The sequence below is a fragment of the Manis pentadactyla genome, chromosome 11 (genome assembly GCF_030020395.1).
Source record: "Manis pentadactyla isolate mManPen7 chromosome 11, mManPen7.hap1, whole genome shotgun sequence".
Taxonomy (NCBI): domain Eukaryota; kingdom Metazoa; phylum Chordata; class Mammalia; order Pholidota; family Manidae; genus Manis; species Manis pentadactyla.
Genome location: NC_080029.1, coordinates 63,743,091 through 63,759,426, shown reverse-complemented (window position 1 = coordinate 63,759,426; position 16,336 = coordinate 63,743,091). Strand labels below are relative to the sequence as shown.

General features: G+C 32.6%; 1 protein-coding gene across 5 annotated transcripts in view; it reads right to left on the bottom strand.

Moving 5' to 3' along the window:
- RALGAPA1 (Ral GTPase activating protein catalytic subunit alpha 1) overlaps positions 1-16,336 on the bottom strand; it is a 272,386-nt gene that overhangs the window by 21,954 nt on the left and 234,096 nt on the right. For all 5 annotated transcript variants that reach the window (XM_036881215.2, XM_057488494.1, XM_057488495.1 and 2 more), the window contains 2 exons: positions 7,754-7,912; positions 6,328-6,455 (listed from right to left, as the gene is read on the bottom strand). In XM_036881215.2, the coding sequence (XP_036737110.2) occupies positions 6,328-6,455; positions 7,754-7,912 (287 nt within the window). The remainder of the gene's footprint in view (positions 1-6,327; positions 6,456-7,753; positions 7,913-16,336) is intronic.

The following is a 16,336-nucleotide window of genomic DNA, read 5'->3' as shown; positions in this document are numbered from 1 at the left end:
TTGTAGCCTAGTTTAATAATACATACCATAAATTATAACAAAACAAAGAACAAATGAACTTACTAAAAGTACATTGGCAAATGAATAGAAATTGTTAAAGAATAATGGAGGGAATCTAGTAATCACAATGTTCCTCATGTAATTATATATTAATGATACCAAAAAAAAACCTCATATAAGTGGGATCATAAAAAAAAAAAAAGAAATTGTTAAAGAGAAAAAATCGAACAGTTAAGAATCCATTCATTCTACTATTCAGCCATAGAAAGAAACAAATCCTACCATTTGCAACAACATGGATGGAGCTGGAAGACATTATGCTCAGTGAAATAAGCCAGGCAGAGAAAGACAAATGCCAAATGATTTCCCTTATTTGTGGAGTATAACAATGAAGCAAAACTGAAGGAACAAAATAGCAGCAGACTCAGAGACTCCAAGAAGGGACTAGTGGTTACCAAAGGGGAGAGATGTGTAAGGGCGGGTGGAGAGGGAGGGAGAAGGGGATTGAGGGGTATTATGTTTAGTACACATGGTGTGGGGGATCACGGGGAGAACAGTGTAGCACAGAGAAGGCACATAGTGGATCTCTGGCATCTTGCTGCACTGATGGACAGTGACTGCACTGGGGTATGGGTGGGGACTTGATAATGTAGCAACCACACTGTTTTTTCATGTGAAACCTTCATAAGAGGGTATATCAATCATACCTTAATAAAAAATTTAAAAAAGATAAATAAATGATATGAGACTTCCTAAAAAAAAAATCCATTCATTCACAAATTCATCTACACTGTACTATTACAACAAATTACTAGTCACCTATCATTGTACTAGAAGTTAGTGAAACCAGGAAAGTTAAGGCTTACTAAAATGTGCACACATAGATAAATCCTATAACAAAATGTTATGAGGCAGTGTGTTGCTTAGTGAAGGAAGTATTTTTTTAAAATTTTATTTGGGTCATGAACAATTAGTATGTCAGATGGAAAATATCAGAGAAGGGCATTTTGCAGGTAAACACATAGGCCTATAAGAGAAGTGTCATATCTTGTGTTAAAAAAGGATGATAATATGGTTTAGTTTACACCTAAGTATGGCTCATAGTGTCCTGGTTGTCAGTGTGGTGGGAATGAGAATAAAGCTGGGGGTGGAGCTGGCAAAGGAGAAAAGGTATGTCTGACAAAACTACAGTGGGAAATAGGAGGTTGGGAAGATAAGCTAACAAGAATTGCTTGCAGGTAGTTGAAGAATTTAGGTAAGAATATCATAAACAGCCAAGAGCCATCATTAAGTCTTTTAGTATACTTAGGTTTGTGTTTTATGAGAGTATTTCCAGTGTCAACGTACAGGATAATAACAATGACAAATATCAGCTCCCAGGTACCTACCATCGTATGAGCTCTTGCTATATGACAGACAGGTTGTTTCGTGCTTCAAGTAGAAAATCTCATTTAATTCTTAACAAAAATCGTGAATTTGGTACTTTTAACAGATTAAAAAAAAAGACATAAAGGCAGTGACACACTTAATAAGCCACTTCCCCAAAATCAGCTGCTACATTTTTATATACAATTAATTTATAAATTAAGGACAGTATATATTTATCAATATTATCTTTTGAGGAAATATCTATAAAAAGACAGCAGATACAGAAAATTATGTACTTTCTCAGTAAACTCACTTCTAACATGAAATGGCAGCAATATTGATGGGTGTCTCTAAGAGGTTTTATAATGTTCTATCATAATGAATGGCAAACTGCATTAGTGGAGCAAATAAATTACATTTCATTTCATTTTGGCCCTCATACTTTTGCAACAGGTTCTTTACCTTTGTGTAGTAGAACTGCAGGGATAACAAACTGACTAACTGAAGAATGATTATTGACTTCTGGTAATTTGTCTGATAAAGTTAAAAAGAAACCCAATTCTGGCATTTAAGAGAAAGTCAAATCTAAACAGATTAGAAGAAGTCAAACAATATTGGTTTGGTAGGAAAGAATATTAAACCTAGGAAGAAAGTGTTTTTAAAGATATCACTTAACTTTCTAATATCCCCATATTGTAAATTTCAAAATATTACACATATAGTACATATGTATGTCCATACACATTAAAGCTCCAAAATATAAACTGCAAGAATTACAACAGACATGCTGCATTCCATCTACTCAAATCTTATCCCTTGAGGCCTATTTTATATATTCTTACCTGATTTTTTACTGCAAAATCTTGAGTTTTAATTATTAATATATATATTATTCTCTCCCTTATTAAATTATAAGCTTATTGAAGAAATTACCAAGTAATCTGTTTCTGCATCTTTCTAAAAATCTTTACCACTATCATATAATGATTATTAAATATTTTTGATAAAAGAAAAACAGTATAATTCTACTTCTTGATCTGGTGGTAGCTAAACTGTAATTATTTACCACATAGTACATTTAGGACTTCTGTAGTTTCCTCAAATTATATTTTGCAGTAAGAAAGGGTAAAAAGAAAAAAGAGAAATAGGACATGAGGTAGGGTTAATTTTAAGTCCAACTTGGCTAGGATGTGGTACCCAGATTTTGGTCAAACACCAGTAAAAACATTGTTATAAAGGTATTTTTTAGATGTGATTACCATTTAAATCAGGAGCCTCTGAGTAAAGCAGATTACCCTCCATAAGGTGGATAGGCCTCATCCAATGAGGTGAAGGCCTTAAGAAGAAAGATTGAGGTTTCCAAGGAAGGGAGGAAGTCTACCTCCAGATGCCTTCAGACTCAGCCTTCAACATCAACTGTACCCAGGAACTCCTACAGATTTCAGTCTTGCCAGTCCCCACAATTGTGTTAGCCAATTCTGTTTCTCTGAGAACCCTAATGCAGCAGAATTCTGTATCGCAATGTGTAATAAATCTCACATTAAAAAAGAAAAAGAAACTGTACATACATGGTAGCATCATATTTAACGTTTATAATAGTTAAAATGTCTCTAGGATCAAAATGAATAAATTACATTTTTATTTAAGAAATAGACTCATGATAGATAAGATCATGGAATTAATGCTTTGGAATTATTCCACTGCAAATAAATAAACAAAACAAAACAAATCATCACCCCACAAAAACCTTACAAAACTTCCAAATACATACACACACACACACACACACTTTCAACAGGTAACTAATAAATGATGGCTAAGATCAACCTCAAATATCCTTCATGTCAAATGGTTACCCAGAATCTACCTACTTTTCCTCTCCAGTGTTGCATTTCAATTCTAATTGCATGATCAAAGCAACAAATCGAACTTGAGATAAAAAAAAGTACCTAACTGACAAAGTCAGATGTTGCAAAAAAAGCACTTTTCAAGTAAAAGTAATGCAAAAAATGACAAGTGAAGTGAAGGAGAGGTTTCAAAGCTTGAAAGACAATCATCAATACTGACATATTACTGTAATTCTGGCTGCCAGCATGATCGATTTGGGCAGCATATGACAATCAATATTGTCCTCATTTAGTGAACAACATTAGATTCATAGTTACAGAGGATGTTCCTAGGATAAAATTTAAACTGTATTTAATGATCATAAAAAGCACAATTTATGCTGTGGAATCTTAGTGGATACTTTTATAGGGCATAAAATAACTGACACAGCAGTGCAATTATCCAAATATAATTGAGTTTATTACATATTCTTTTACTGCTTTATTTTTCTTATGAGAATTAAAGTAGTAACTCTGGTGGTTTTTCAAAGCCTACTTCTATCTTGATTTCTGATGTAATTTCTGTTAAGTTTTACTGATCTATTTTGGAATTCATGAGTTTTTCTTGGTGGGAATTTATCTGGATTTATCAAAAACATACAAAGTAAAATTTAATAAATTTCTGAAATATGTATTTGTTATTTAAAATTAAATGGCATATCTGTATTTCAATATGTTGAAATAAAAACATCCAGTTGTAATTTATTAAACAAACTTTCATTTAAATATCTGGTAATCTATGTGTATGAAGTCATTTTTCCCCACATTTACAATTAACATAGAACTTTATGAATCTTTGTGAAAAATGACTATATATTCTTCAGATTATCAAAGGCTAGGAAAATCTCTACATACTTAAGTGGTATGGGAAAATAATTTCCATATAGCTTCTAAATTCAGCTTCCAAATCAAGAAAAATTTGGTCTAATTTCATGTTTTTACTCTGTGCGTCCAAGAGGTAGTTTTGCTGATAGAAATTGCTCATATTTGCTGTGTAAATAAAGTGTTCATGTGCTCTGTTTTCATCTGAAATTCTCTCTCTTCATCTTAAGACTTTTCTCCAGTGTGGAAAATTAATGTCTCAGCAAGATTTAAGCTTGTAAGAACTTCATGAAGCGGGCCTGAAAACTCAATCAATTAACTTAACAACCAACCAAACATAAAAACCCAATTAGGCAATTGCTTGGTGTTGGGTAGGGACGTTTTATATTGACTGTAATCTTTACACATGATAGAATTAATCACTGCACAAAACAACAGACCCCATTTCATTTACTAAGCACATACAAATTCATTATCTCATGTAATCGTCACAACAATTCTGAGATGGGTATTACCATCTTTTTTTTACAGATGATGAAAATGATGTTTAGAAATTCTGTGACTTGACTACCATCACAAGACAAAGCTGGAGGTAAAGTAAGTGTTTTCTAACTGCAAATCCAGCTATCAGACCTCCAGGGTAACATGCAAATCTGAAATAGTTCTCAAGAATATGAACTTAGGTGCAGGAAAAAGAAATTAAGCTATATTCCCAACACTTCTAATTTTTCATTTTTTAACTACTTGGTAAGGTGTGCATCTTAAATACTGTTTGTATCTTGGGCCAGAAATAGTTTGTGTTGGCTCAATAAACTGAGTTGCTGTTTTATGGCACAAGAGTCAAATAGAGTTTTGTATTACAATCTAATCTCTTTCTCACCACTTTCCCAAAAGATTTAAAGCATTCCTTCAACTGTGTCTTAAATAAAACGGTGGAGGACGCTTATCTTAGACAGAACATCAGGATCAGACAAACTGTTAAGAGGCAAAGGTCAGAAAGAAAACAACCTCAACAGAGCTGACAATGTGGATAAAATTCATTTATGGTTAATAATTTTTACATTCCTTGTAAAATTAGTCACTTTTCTAGAGATATTCATGAAATAATAAACTGAATCCTAGTATTTCACAATGACCACTTCAAATCTGAGTTTTCAATTAAAGATGTAACTTCCAGAAATAAGAAATGCTATATGTCATCAAGCTTAATCTATGTAACATACCATGATCCATCTATAATTCCATTTCAGTTAGCAAACATGAGAGATTACATAGGAATCAGACTGATAAGTCAATTTTTATCAGAAGAAGAAAATAAATAAATGCAGCAGACACAATAAATCCATTTCATGTGGAAAAGGCAGGATATTTTAAAAAGCCTTCCCTGCAAAGCTTAACATCTATAATCAATTATGTAAAAGAAAAACAATTGAATTGTTTTTTATCATACAGAAAAAGGATTTGGAAACAAATCCATTTTAGAAAGGAGTATCAGAAGACAGTTTAAAATTTAAACTGTGTGCATATTGTGGCACAAGCGCCATTCTAAGAGCTTTACACATTATTGACTCATTCAGTTCTCATAACACTATGAGCTAGACACTAAATAAGGAAATTGATGCTAAGCGAGGTTAAATAACTTGCCCAAGGCTACATAGCTAAGAAGGAGATAAGCCCGCATTTGAGTCCAGGCAATCTGGCTTCAGAAGCCATGTTCTTAAACACTTCATGTCCTCTCAAACTTCAATGTCTCTGTTTACATTCCCCTCTGCTTGGAATGCTCTTCTTAATCTCATCTACCCAATTCTTATTCATCCTTCAAAACTGGTTTAATCCTTATATTTCTCAGAAGTGTTTGTTGACACCACTACCCCTTCCAGCTGAATGAGATGCCCCTTGTTATTAACTTCCAGATCACTCTGTGCATAACTCTATTGCAGCACATACTGAAAATGTACAACTATACTGAGTACTCTGCCATGACTGTTTTGGTTATCTCTGCACACCTGGAGTAGCAGAGTGCATAGCACATATGGGCTCTAATTAATTAACCAAAAGATAAGTATGAGTAAAAGTGTATAAAAGAACATTCATTATTTAAATATCGTTGTTAACTGTTTAAACACAGGAGGAACTCCATCGTCTACGTATCAATAAACAGGAATTCAAAAGTCTAAACAATACATAAGAAATATTTACCCTGGAAAGCAGACATACCTTAGAGTAGAAACCATACTGTTAAAAAGGATACAAGTTTTGGTACAGTGGAATCAGTGATTTCAAAGCACGGCTTGCATTTATAGCTGTTGCTCGAACCATGATGGGCAGGACCTTTCCATTCACAATAGCACCATCAAAAAGTGGACCAAAGAAGGGAACCTGATTGAGAAATTAGAACATTAGACTCAAATTGGAGAACAGCTATAAGTAAGAACAATCAAGATGCTGTTTGCATACGAAAGTGTTTCTGCTTCCTCTTTAGTTCTTCCTGCAGCTGAAATACTAATTCAAATTCAGTTTTTTTCCATGATGGGTGACATTCACACTAGGGCAATAAACAAACTAAAAATGCCAAAGGTCTATAGGTTTCCATTCAAAAGAACTGTGCTTCAAGTAACTAAATAAATTCATACCCCTTGGAAATAAATTCCTTTTCCTTCACTGAATAAACACTGTAAAGATAACACATTCTTACTGACAGGAAATTAATTTTTCATTATTTTTGTGTGATACCAGTTTTATGACCTAAATGCTTTTACTACCTTAAGACACTTATTACATGCTTTATCAGGAAAAAACCTGTTTTGATAATTGTTATTTTTTTCAGATGACTGACAATTTCAAAAGTTATTCTATCTGAATATAGATAAAATGGCAGCTGAAGGCAAGGACATAAGCTGTGGATAATACAGTAAATATTTTAGGCTTTGTAGCCACATGCTGTCTCTGCTATATATATTCTTTGATTTTTTTTTAAAAGAAGAAAAACCCATTAAAAATGTAAAAATATCCTCAGCTGTGGACTGTACAGAAATAGATAGTGGACCATAGTTTGCTAACCTCTGGTTTAGATGAACCCTAAACAAATCTGGCTAAGAAGTAGATTTTGTATGAATTGAAAGTATTCAAATTAAAAAAAAATAAGAAAGACACCAAAATACCAAACTTTTATTATTTTGAAAGAAAATACTTCTGTAGGTGTGTTTCAACCCTATGGTATAAGACATCCAAATAGAACAACTTGGGTTATTTTTTACATTGTAGAATTCTCATTTATAGGTGACATGACTAAATAATCATGTAATGTTAATAAGATGCACCAACTAAAACTGTTAGACCCATATGTTCCTGTTCTAAAGGGAATGATTACTTCTTACTTTTATTTTAGGAAACCATAATCATACTCTTCATAAAGGTTAAGTCCTTTTTTGACATTAGTAATAAGGGAACTTCCATTCTGGCACTACCTAGTCTCCCATTTGAACATAGTTCCTTGGCTATTTTTCCTGTTTTAGCTCCTTTTGAACCAGACTTAGAATTTACATACTACCAGCTCTGTGTCCCACTTCCCCCATTTTCACAACTTGATGCCTGGTCTAATCCTTTGGAAAGAAGGAAAGAAACTCACAAATCCATATGAATGCAAAATATTATTAAAATGTAAGAGGAGTTCTTACCTCTGGTTTTTTCATTATCTGGATACTGAACATATGATTTTTCATTGGATATATTACAATAAGGACATCACCAAATTCTGTAGGAATAATTCCTCTCCTGTAGTCTCTAGTATGCTCTGACCAAACAATGTGTACTTCATCATTTCCTAAATGTCTCAACTGGAAAACCAAGAAAATAGTTCACAGTGCTTTAGAATTGCCCTGTGAGTACAGTCATACAGCACAGACAACATACCATAAGAAGATTAACAGTTAAAGAAATAAAAAAATTTTTTAAGTTTCATTTGATCATTTTTCACAACATGTGAAACACAAAAACATTAGAGGACACTGCAAAAGACCAGATAATTTTCAACTGTCTACAGTAAATGAGAAACAAAAAAAAAGATAAAAAAGGAGTCACGTAAAGCTCAAATACTTAACTAGCGACTGTACCAATTCTCCAATACCAAGCCTGTTAAAAGAGTGCTAAAAAGGGTGTTTTTAAAAAGTGACTGATTTAAGATTCTTTTTTTCTGACCACTCTTTGGAAGTGCTAATGAGCACTGAAGTAGCCTAAAGGAGGCAACAGGAAGTTAAAGTAAAGGAAATAGATAATTCATAAATTGGGTAATCACCTATTAAGAGAAAATTGATTATATTTGGTTTAACAAATTTATTTCCAGGCTTTCTTTGCCCTATGTAACTCCTTCAAATAGACTTCTTGAGGTTAGACTCCCTAGATATTACTTAAATATTTCTGGTGCTTAACAAAGGTGTTTCTGGCAATCACAGAGTTAACATGATGATGATTAAAATTGTTAAAAAAATCAAAGCATCCAAAAGTTGGATGTAAGTTATTAGAAAAATGAACTTAATACCCGTTAGTCTTGAGTTTTCTTCATAGAGATTATTGTATAAACATGTATTTTAATATAAAGTAAAGCTTGGTTATCTTAGTACATTTATTTATTCTGCTACTGCAAACATTTGAGTCCATTTTTGGTGCTTATCTCACATGGGCTTTTCTATTACTTTCAGATAACTGGACACACTTGTAGATGGGAAAGTTTGGAAGAGAAAACTAGGGTAAGTGTCATCAATATTTTTAGTCTGAGCTGCCATATACAGGAGATTTCTATTTTTGAAATATGCAATTTATTTTGCCTTAAAGACCATAGGGTAGGAAAAAAGTTACATGTGTGATTTAAACAAAAAAAGGAAGTCAAGTCCATTTAATAAAAGCCATTCTTCTGTTACCCTTTAACCCTAGATTTCTTAACCTGGGTTCAAAGGGTCTGTGAATATTTCAAAATTTTTTGAAAAATTTTATTTTGTGAACAGAAGCCTGTCAAATAGGAGTATGTAAGCCAAAAAAAAAATGGGCCAAGAATCAGTGTTCTAATGGTTCTCAAAGTCCCCAACACCAATCTATCTAGAAAACCTTAATTACTATGAATGTTACTGATTCATGTCATTACTAAGTATTTGAGAATACAAGGTAAATCTCTGAACTTTAAAACCTGTATTCCCAAAGCAAGAAATATCCTCTCAGATACTTTGATGGATCATAAGATAGAGGCAGCTATTACTCTGAAGATAGTAGAGGCAACTATTACTCTGAAGATAGTGCCCAGCTAAATCTGTAGACCAGAATCTATTATTTTAGAAATACAGTATATTTTTGTTTTCTTTTAAGGAAGGCTTTCTTTTAGGTCAAGTGGATTAAATAATTGTTTCTCGAAGCCATAAATGTGCTTATTGTTCTAAATACAATGATGGTAGGACTCAAACATCAAAATACTGTTTAAGTTTTAATTCTCATTATTTACATCCCCCCCCCCACCCCTTGAATAATATAAATGCAGGACTTGAGCTTTGTGACATTTTTAAAAACCAAAAAAGATTACACAACTCAGAAAAGCCATGGCTCTATAATTTCATTTATTAATCAAAATACTTTAAAAATATCCTTCCTATACAGCCATCCCCATGTGTCAGCTTCCCTAATAGGTTTATGTTAACTGAATACAAAAGAAATGTGAAATAAATTTAACCAGGAGGGATGATCCAATCTAATTTTGATACATTAATGTCATATGCTGTACATGTTACAATAGCAGCCAGATCTAATACTAAGCTCCAGGCTATACTGAGATTTCCAAATGGCAGATTGTTCTAAGTGATATCAAGTATAATTGAAGTAATAAACGATAGTAAAAGCTGAGCACACTGTCAGGAAGAATTTAAGTATTTACTTTTTAAAATTAAATGAGTTAGGTTAGGAAAGACAAGACAACTGAAATAATGCAGGTCTCAATTTACAGAAAATTCCTTTTATTTATCTGCTACATTAACCCTTGAACTCTTGCCAAAGCTATCTGTAATTTCTAGTGCCCACTTATCTAAAAAAAAAGAGAGAAAAAGGCAACTGTAGTTTTACCTCATAACCAAAACTTGTCTTCAAATATCTACAACAGAGTATTAAAAGTCTGTAAGTTTAATGAAAAAGAACAATACATTTTTACCAAGATGTTGTAATGAAGATATTTGTTTCATAGAACCATATGTACAACAGTCATTCTAAAAGTGTTCAAGCATTTTATGTGAAAAGCTTCAAGAACACCCCCTATCATTTATGTTCAAATGCTAAAAATGTAATTATTTTTATGTTATCATGATGAGGCATGTTTTTATATATTTGTCTTTAAAACCCACTATAAATTAAACAAAAATTGAGAAATTGCTAATCATCACATGTATCTTAGGAATTTTTGAAAGACTAGTGAAAGAATGAATTTTGAGTAGGTTAACAGTTAAAAATTTGAGAAGTGTGTTTGACATATTTGATATAAGTACCTTATATAGTATTTTATATTTGTTTTATTTAGTCCTTATCTCTTACAGACTTATAAGATTGTGTCCTATGTATATATCGGAGGTTTTTCTGTACTCTGAAGACTCTCAAAAGTCTTCCTACCTACATGTATTTGTACCTAGATGCCAATCATTTCGGTAAGAGTACAAGACTTCTTCTGCACATGGGACAGGTCTATTAAAATGACTGGCAACCAAGCTACTCTTCCAAACTCTGAAATCAGTTGGAAATTCAAGGTATATAACATAAGCTGCAGATTATTATCAATTTGTAAAGATAAAGGAGTTAAATGAAATTCAACAAGTATAAAATTGAAGTCCTCAGTACATTATAGAATATTAGCACTGGAAGAGATGCTGAAGTTCTAATTTTTGACCCAATATAGGAACTCCCCCTGCAATATCCCTGACAAGTAATTCTGCCTCTGCTTGAATACTTCTAGGGTTGGGAAGCTTACAAATTCACAAATAAACCCATCCATGTTTAAAAAGCTACAATCTTAGAACATTCTTTACATCAAGCTAAAAGCTACCTTCCTAAAGCTAGTTCTTCCAAATGAGCTTTACTAAATGAATCCAATCTATGTTCTATATATTATCTTTTTAGATACTTAACATCAGTTTAACATATATTTCAACTTTTTTTTCCAGGTTAATCATGTGCTTAGTTTCTTTTCTTTATAGTTTATAAACCTATTCATCACACTGTATTATTACCTCAGTTTGTGAAGTTGCTATTAAATTGTGGTGTCTGGAATAGAAGATAGTATTAGTGTATGCTTCTAATACAACTCCCAGAAGAAAGTGGGACTACTTCCTTTCTTCGGTTCACTAAATTATTTTTTGCATTTTTATGTTGGCTCAAACAGAAGTTGTAGTCAATTCAAACCCCCAAGTCTTTTTCTTAGTGAAACTCTTTTAAGCAGGTACAATTGATTGCTGGAGCTAAAGAGAGGATTTTGTATTGATTCTTACTAAATTTAAACTTGCCAGGTTCAGATTATCTTTAAGTCTATCAAAGTCTTTTGTTGCCCTGATTCTGTAACTGTGTCATTCTCTCTCAGATTTGGGTTATCCTTCAAATTGTTTCTTCATTTAGATTTTGGAGAAAAATACCAAATGGGACAGGTTTGGATAAGAATCGTACATCAAGTCATTACAGATGTTTCTCCTGGTTTAAAAAATACCCAACATTTATTAAATGCTATTGTTCTAAGAATTTTGTCATAATTTATTTAATTTTCATAACAATGTTACAAGGTTAGTGTAATTATTATTACCTCTGTTTTCACAGATGAGGAATTTAAGATTAAAAAGGTAAAGTAACTTAAGGTCACACACCTAATAAGAGGGAGAGGCGGAATTCAAATCCAGGAAGGCTGGTTCCAGCAACCATACTTTAACCACCTCCCTATAGTGCCTCATTAAATAATTAATTTATGACTCTAGATATGATTATATAACCAGTCACGAATATACTTACTAAACTATTATTAAGACTACATTTATTCAACTTGTCTACAACAAATGACTTAGTTAAATGCTTTATACTGTCTATGGCCTTCGCTGATCTAGTAATCCTATTAAAAAAATTAAGTTACTTTGATGTGATTTGTTATGGTGAACTCATGGTAGCTTCTAGTGATCACTACTTCATTACCTAAGTGCTCACAAGCCATCTGTTTAATAATCCTTTTTTGCCAGGCATTGACATGGAACTCTTGAATGTTAGTAATTTTTATAGTGGCCCATTCCATGTCCTTTTACAAAAATCAGATGTTTGCCTGTATTATGACAGTGTTCTCATTTCTATGATTATCAGCAGATTCTAGAGTCAAGTGTAGATTTCCTCTGGAGACTAGAATTCATGTAAAGTAACTATATCAGCTCTTTTAAAATGAGCTTACCCTATGACTTCCGTATTCCCGTTAAAAGCACCCACAACTAATTATAATTACTTATATCAAAATCTGAAAGTCTTCAATTTCTGTTTTCTGTATCATAATCTATAACAAGCTCCTCATTTAAAAAATCTAGTACATTCCTTTTCTGTATTTTCCTTTCTATTTCCTCTAGTGTTGCCTTAGGTCAGATGCTAGTCCTTCTACACATCTGGACTAGTTCATGAGTTCTTGGAAGTCCGTCTCTCCCGCCTTCCTCTCTACCTTCTTTTATTTGTTAACAGATATTGAAAGATGACTAAATGCACTATGTTAGCTATTGTAGATAGAATGATGAGAAAAAACAGGCATAGTCTCCGTTCTCACAAAGTTTCAAGTCCAGTGGAAGACACAGAGTAAAATAATTAAGTAATTAATGATACAGTGCTCTAAATATGCTTCTCTGAGTACAAAAAACAAAGAGAATGGATCTATAATGGCAGCTGAAGAATGCACAGAAGTTAATTAGGTTAGGCAGTTACTTCAGGAGATAGTGGTATACATGTAGGAATCGAAATTGGTTAATACTCAATACCCCAAGCCCTCATTGTTCCACCTTCCATATACTCATATGTAGCAAACATACACTATCACATACTAATCAATCATGTGGAAAACATACTTTCATACACATTCTGATAGTCACACTCATACATTCACTTACTGTCCAGATCACTTAATTTTTAATTAAGAAAAGCTTCTTGAAGCAAAGATACAGCATTTAGTGTACAATGTCTCATCAGAGTGGGCACTCAATTAATACTTCTGACTATTAAAAAGATAATATAGTACTTATCTTGGCAATTTTTTTCCTATCATTACATAATACACAGCCTTAAAATAGAATTAGCTGCAATTATGGCATGCATTTATATATGCCACTTTGTGAAAAGTGCTATCAAGAAAATACATAGGTAATGTGATAGTGTTACTGGGTGAGGGGGCTACTGAGGGAGGTCTGGAAAGGGCTCTCTGAGGAATTATCATGTGAATTTGTGAATATAACAATGAAAATGAGAAAGCCTGATGATGTGGAGAAAGAGCATTTCAAATAGAACAGTAAGTGCAGAGCCCCTGAGAGGGATATGAGCTTGACATGTTGGCAGGTTAGAATGACAGTCAGTGAGGCCAGATTGTGGTAAATGAAAAGGAAAATGACAAGAGATGAGATCAGAGAGGTAGGCAGGCAGGTGGCCAAATCATGTAGGGCACTGAAGGCCACAGTGAGGAATCAGCATTTTATTCTACACCCAACAAGGAGGCCACTTCTATACAATCCAAATTATACCATTTACATTGGTGAGGTAAGTTTACTCTGAACAATTTATATTTTCTGGTTTCTCGATCTTCTAGTCTTGTCATTGGGAATATGTTTATAGGAATTGGGGTTAAGGGTAGAGGCTATGATATTAAAATAAAATTACTTTATATAAGGTTGCTGTATTTGGGACTAAAACCATGAGCATTTCCATTGCGCTTAAGTATTACATTAGCTACAGTTTTACTAAAATAATGAAAATTTGATTATTATTCCTTAAATTTGTTTTTGAATTCACTTTCCAGACTATATTTAGCATGTAGTTCTTGGGAAAGTAAGGTATATTTTAACTGTATTTTATAAAAATAGATTTAAAATTAGTACTATAAAAGCAGATCTCTAAAGCTCCTTTTCAAAACTACTGTGAACAAATTTCAAAACAGAAAATTAACTGCTGTATATTACACTAACAATATTTCAAAGGAAACTGACTTAAAGTCCTTCTTTCCCCTCTTTTGGGGGGGTTCAGGAAATGAAAGACAGACCGGAGAGTCCAACTGAGTAGACTACAATTATCTCAACTTGATCTTTATCAAACTCCTAAGAGGATGAATCAACTACCTATGAAGCAGAGCATCAGCACATGGTTAGAATAAGGAGACAGAGGAAATGACACAAGATCCTGTGAACACTTCATACAAAGGCTTGCACTTAAGATTTTCAGGGGTGAATAAACTCTGTTAAGTAGGAATTATTTTTAACCATTTTCCATTAGTCTTTCTCAGGTAGAGAAAATTTATAAAACAAGTAGCTTGGACTGGGGTTATATCAGGATTTTTGATATGATAATGTAATATTTCTAAGAAAGACTACTTTGTCACACTGAATGTTTGGTTAATTTATTCACAAAGTATAATCTATGTTGTAAAAAATTTTCACCTGCCATCTTGAGCCTTGAAAAAGTTTCTCTCCACAAGAAATAAAACACTATACTGAAACAGGCTTAAGGATATTTACCTCTCATTCTGAGAAAATAAAATGCTTAAAAATAATTTACAAAATCACCGTATGATATTTTAAATAAAAAGTGAGAACTAAAATTAGTGTATATAAAATAAATATAAATGCTTTTCTCCTATAAAGTTTAAAAGAAAGCAGCAGTCATAAATAATTCCAGCTTGCCACAGGCATGGCTATTTCTTTATACTGACTGTCGACTATCTAACTTAATTAAGAGGTATTAAACTCCATGCTGAGGTCAACAAGCCTTACTTCCTCCAATATTACACTTCAACCAGTGCTCATTAATGTGTCTACTGAATGGATTAACACACCTAAAGATATATGTAACAAAGGAAAGGGGGACAAGGTAATGATATCCAATTGTTCATTTGTAATAGGACACATGTTCAAGGTCTCAGCTTATTACCACTAATGTGGAATTTATTAAATTCAGGAGAAAAAATACCAGTACAGAAAGTGATCTTTTATTAAGGAGACTGGTATAAAACAACTGTTTTCTATCATTAAGTTTGAACATTTAACCTTTTATTAAAAAGAACTTGATTTTATAATATAGCTAAAATATAGGCCTGTTATTTAGAAAAATCTTACATACAAGGATGCTGAAGAGCAGATTAAGGGCAAGAGTCATACAGAATAGGAAAAAGGAAAATTCAATATACAGAGAAATGAATGTTAAGTTTTTTTTATTTCTATGAAAAGGCTTAGAATAGTTATACTGAATTATGAAACTGAAACCAGGTTACGTTTTTCTTTTTCACTGAATTAAGTGAAATGTTTCAATTTAGTTCCAACCATGATAGAGTAGATTTTATTTAAACTGATTTAAATTATTACCCCCAAAATAAGACAACTATACCTTCCAAAATGGTATTGCTTTATTACATATTGTTTTTAATTTTGAGAGGTTTCACTTTTATGTGGTAGGTACTATACATGTAAAAGCAGTAACACTTTGAACTAGTCTCACTAAAACAAAACAAACAAATAAATTGCTTTTCTTTAAGTAAAAAAGACCACCTAGCCAGGGCAATTGTCTTCAGTAAAACGAATGATTCAAAAAGGAGATAATGAGAACAATTCCATTTATAATTCCATCATAAAGACTAAAATACTTAGGGATAAATTTAACCAAGAAGGAGAAAGACCTATATACTGAAAACAACAAAACACTGCTGAAAGGAATTACAGACTACATAAGTAAACGGGAAGATATCCCATGTTCATGGTTTGAAGGCTTAATATTATTTTTTTCCCAGATATGCTTTTATTCAATAAACCTTAATCCTTCCTAAATTCAAAATATCTATAAGCATTAAAATATTCTAGATAAGGCTCCCGGGGAAATGTAGCTCACTGACATGACTGAGTGTGGGAAAGGCTAAGCTATATTCTTTAACTCATGGTAACTAAAAAGCTAAAACAAAGGCAGACATCTTTATAATAAAGCAATCTTAAGAAAATGGTTTTGGTATTTAGTATTTCATTATTACATTCAGGGGAATT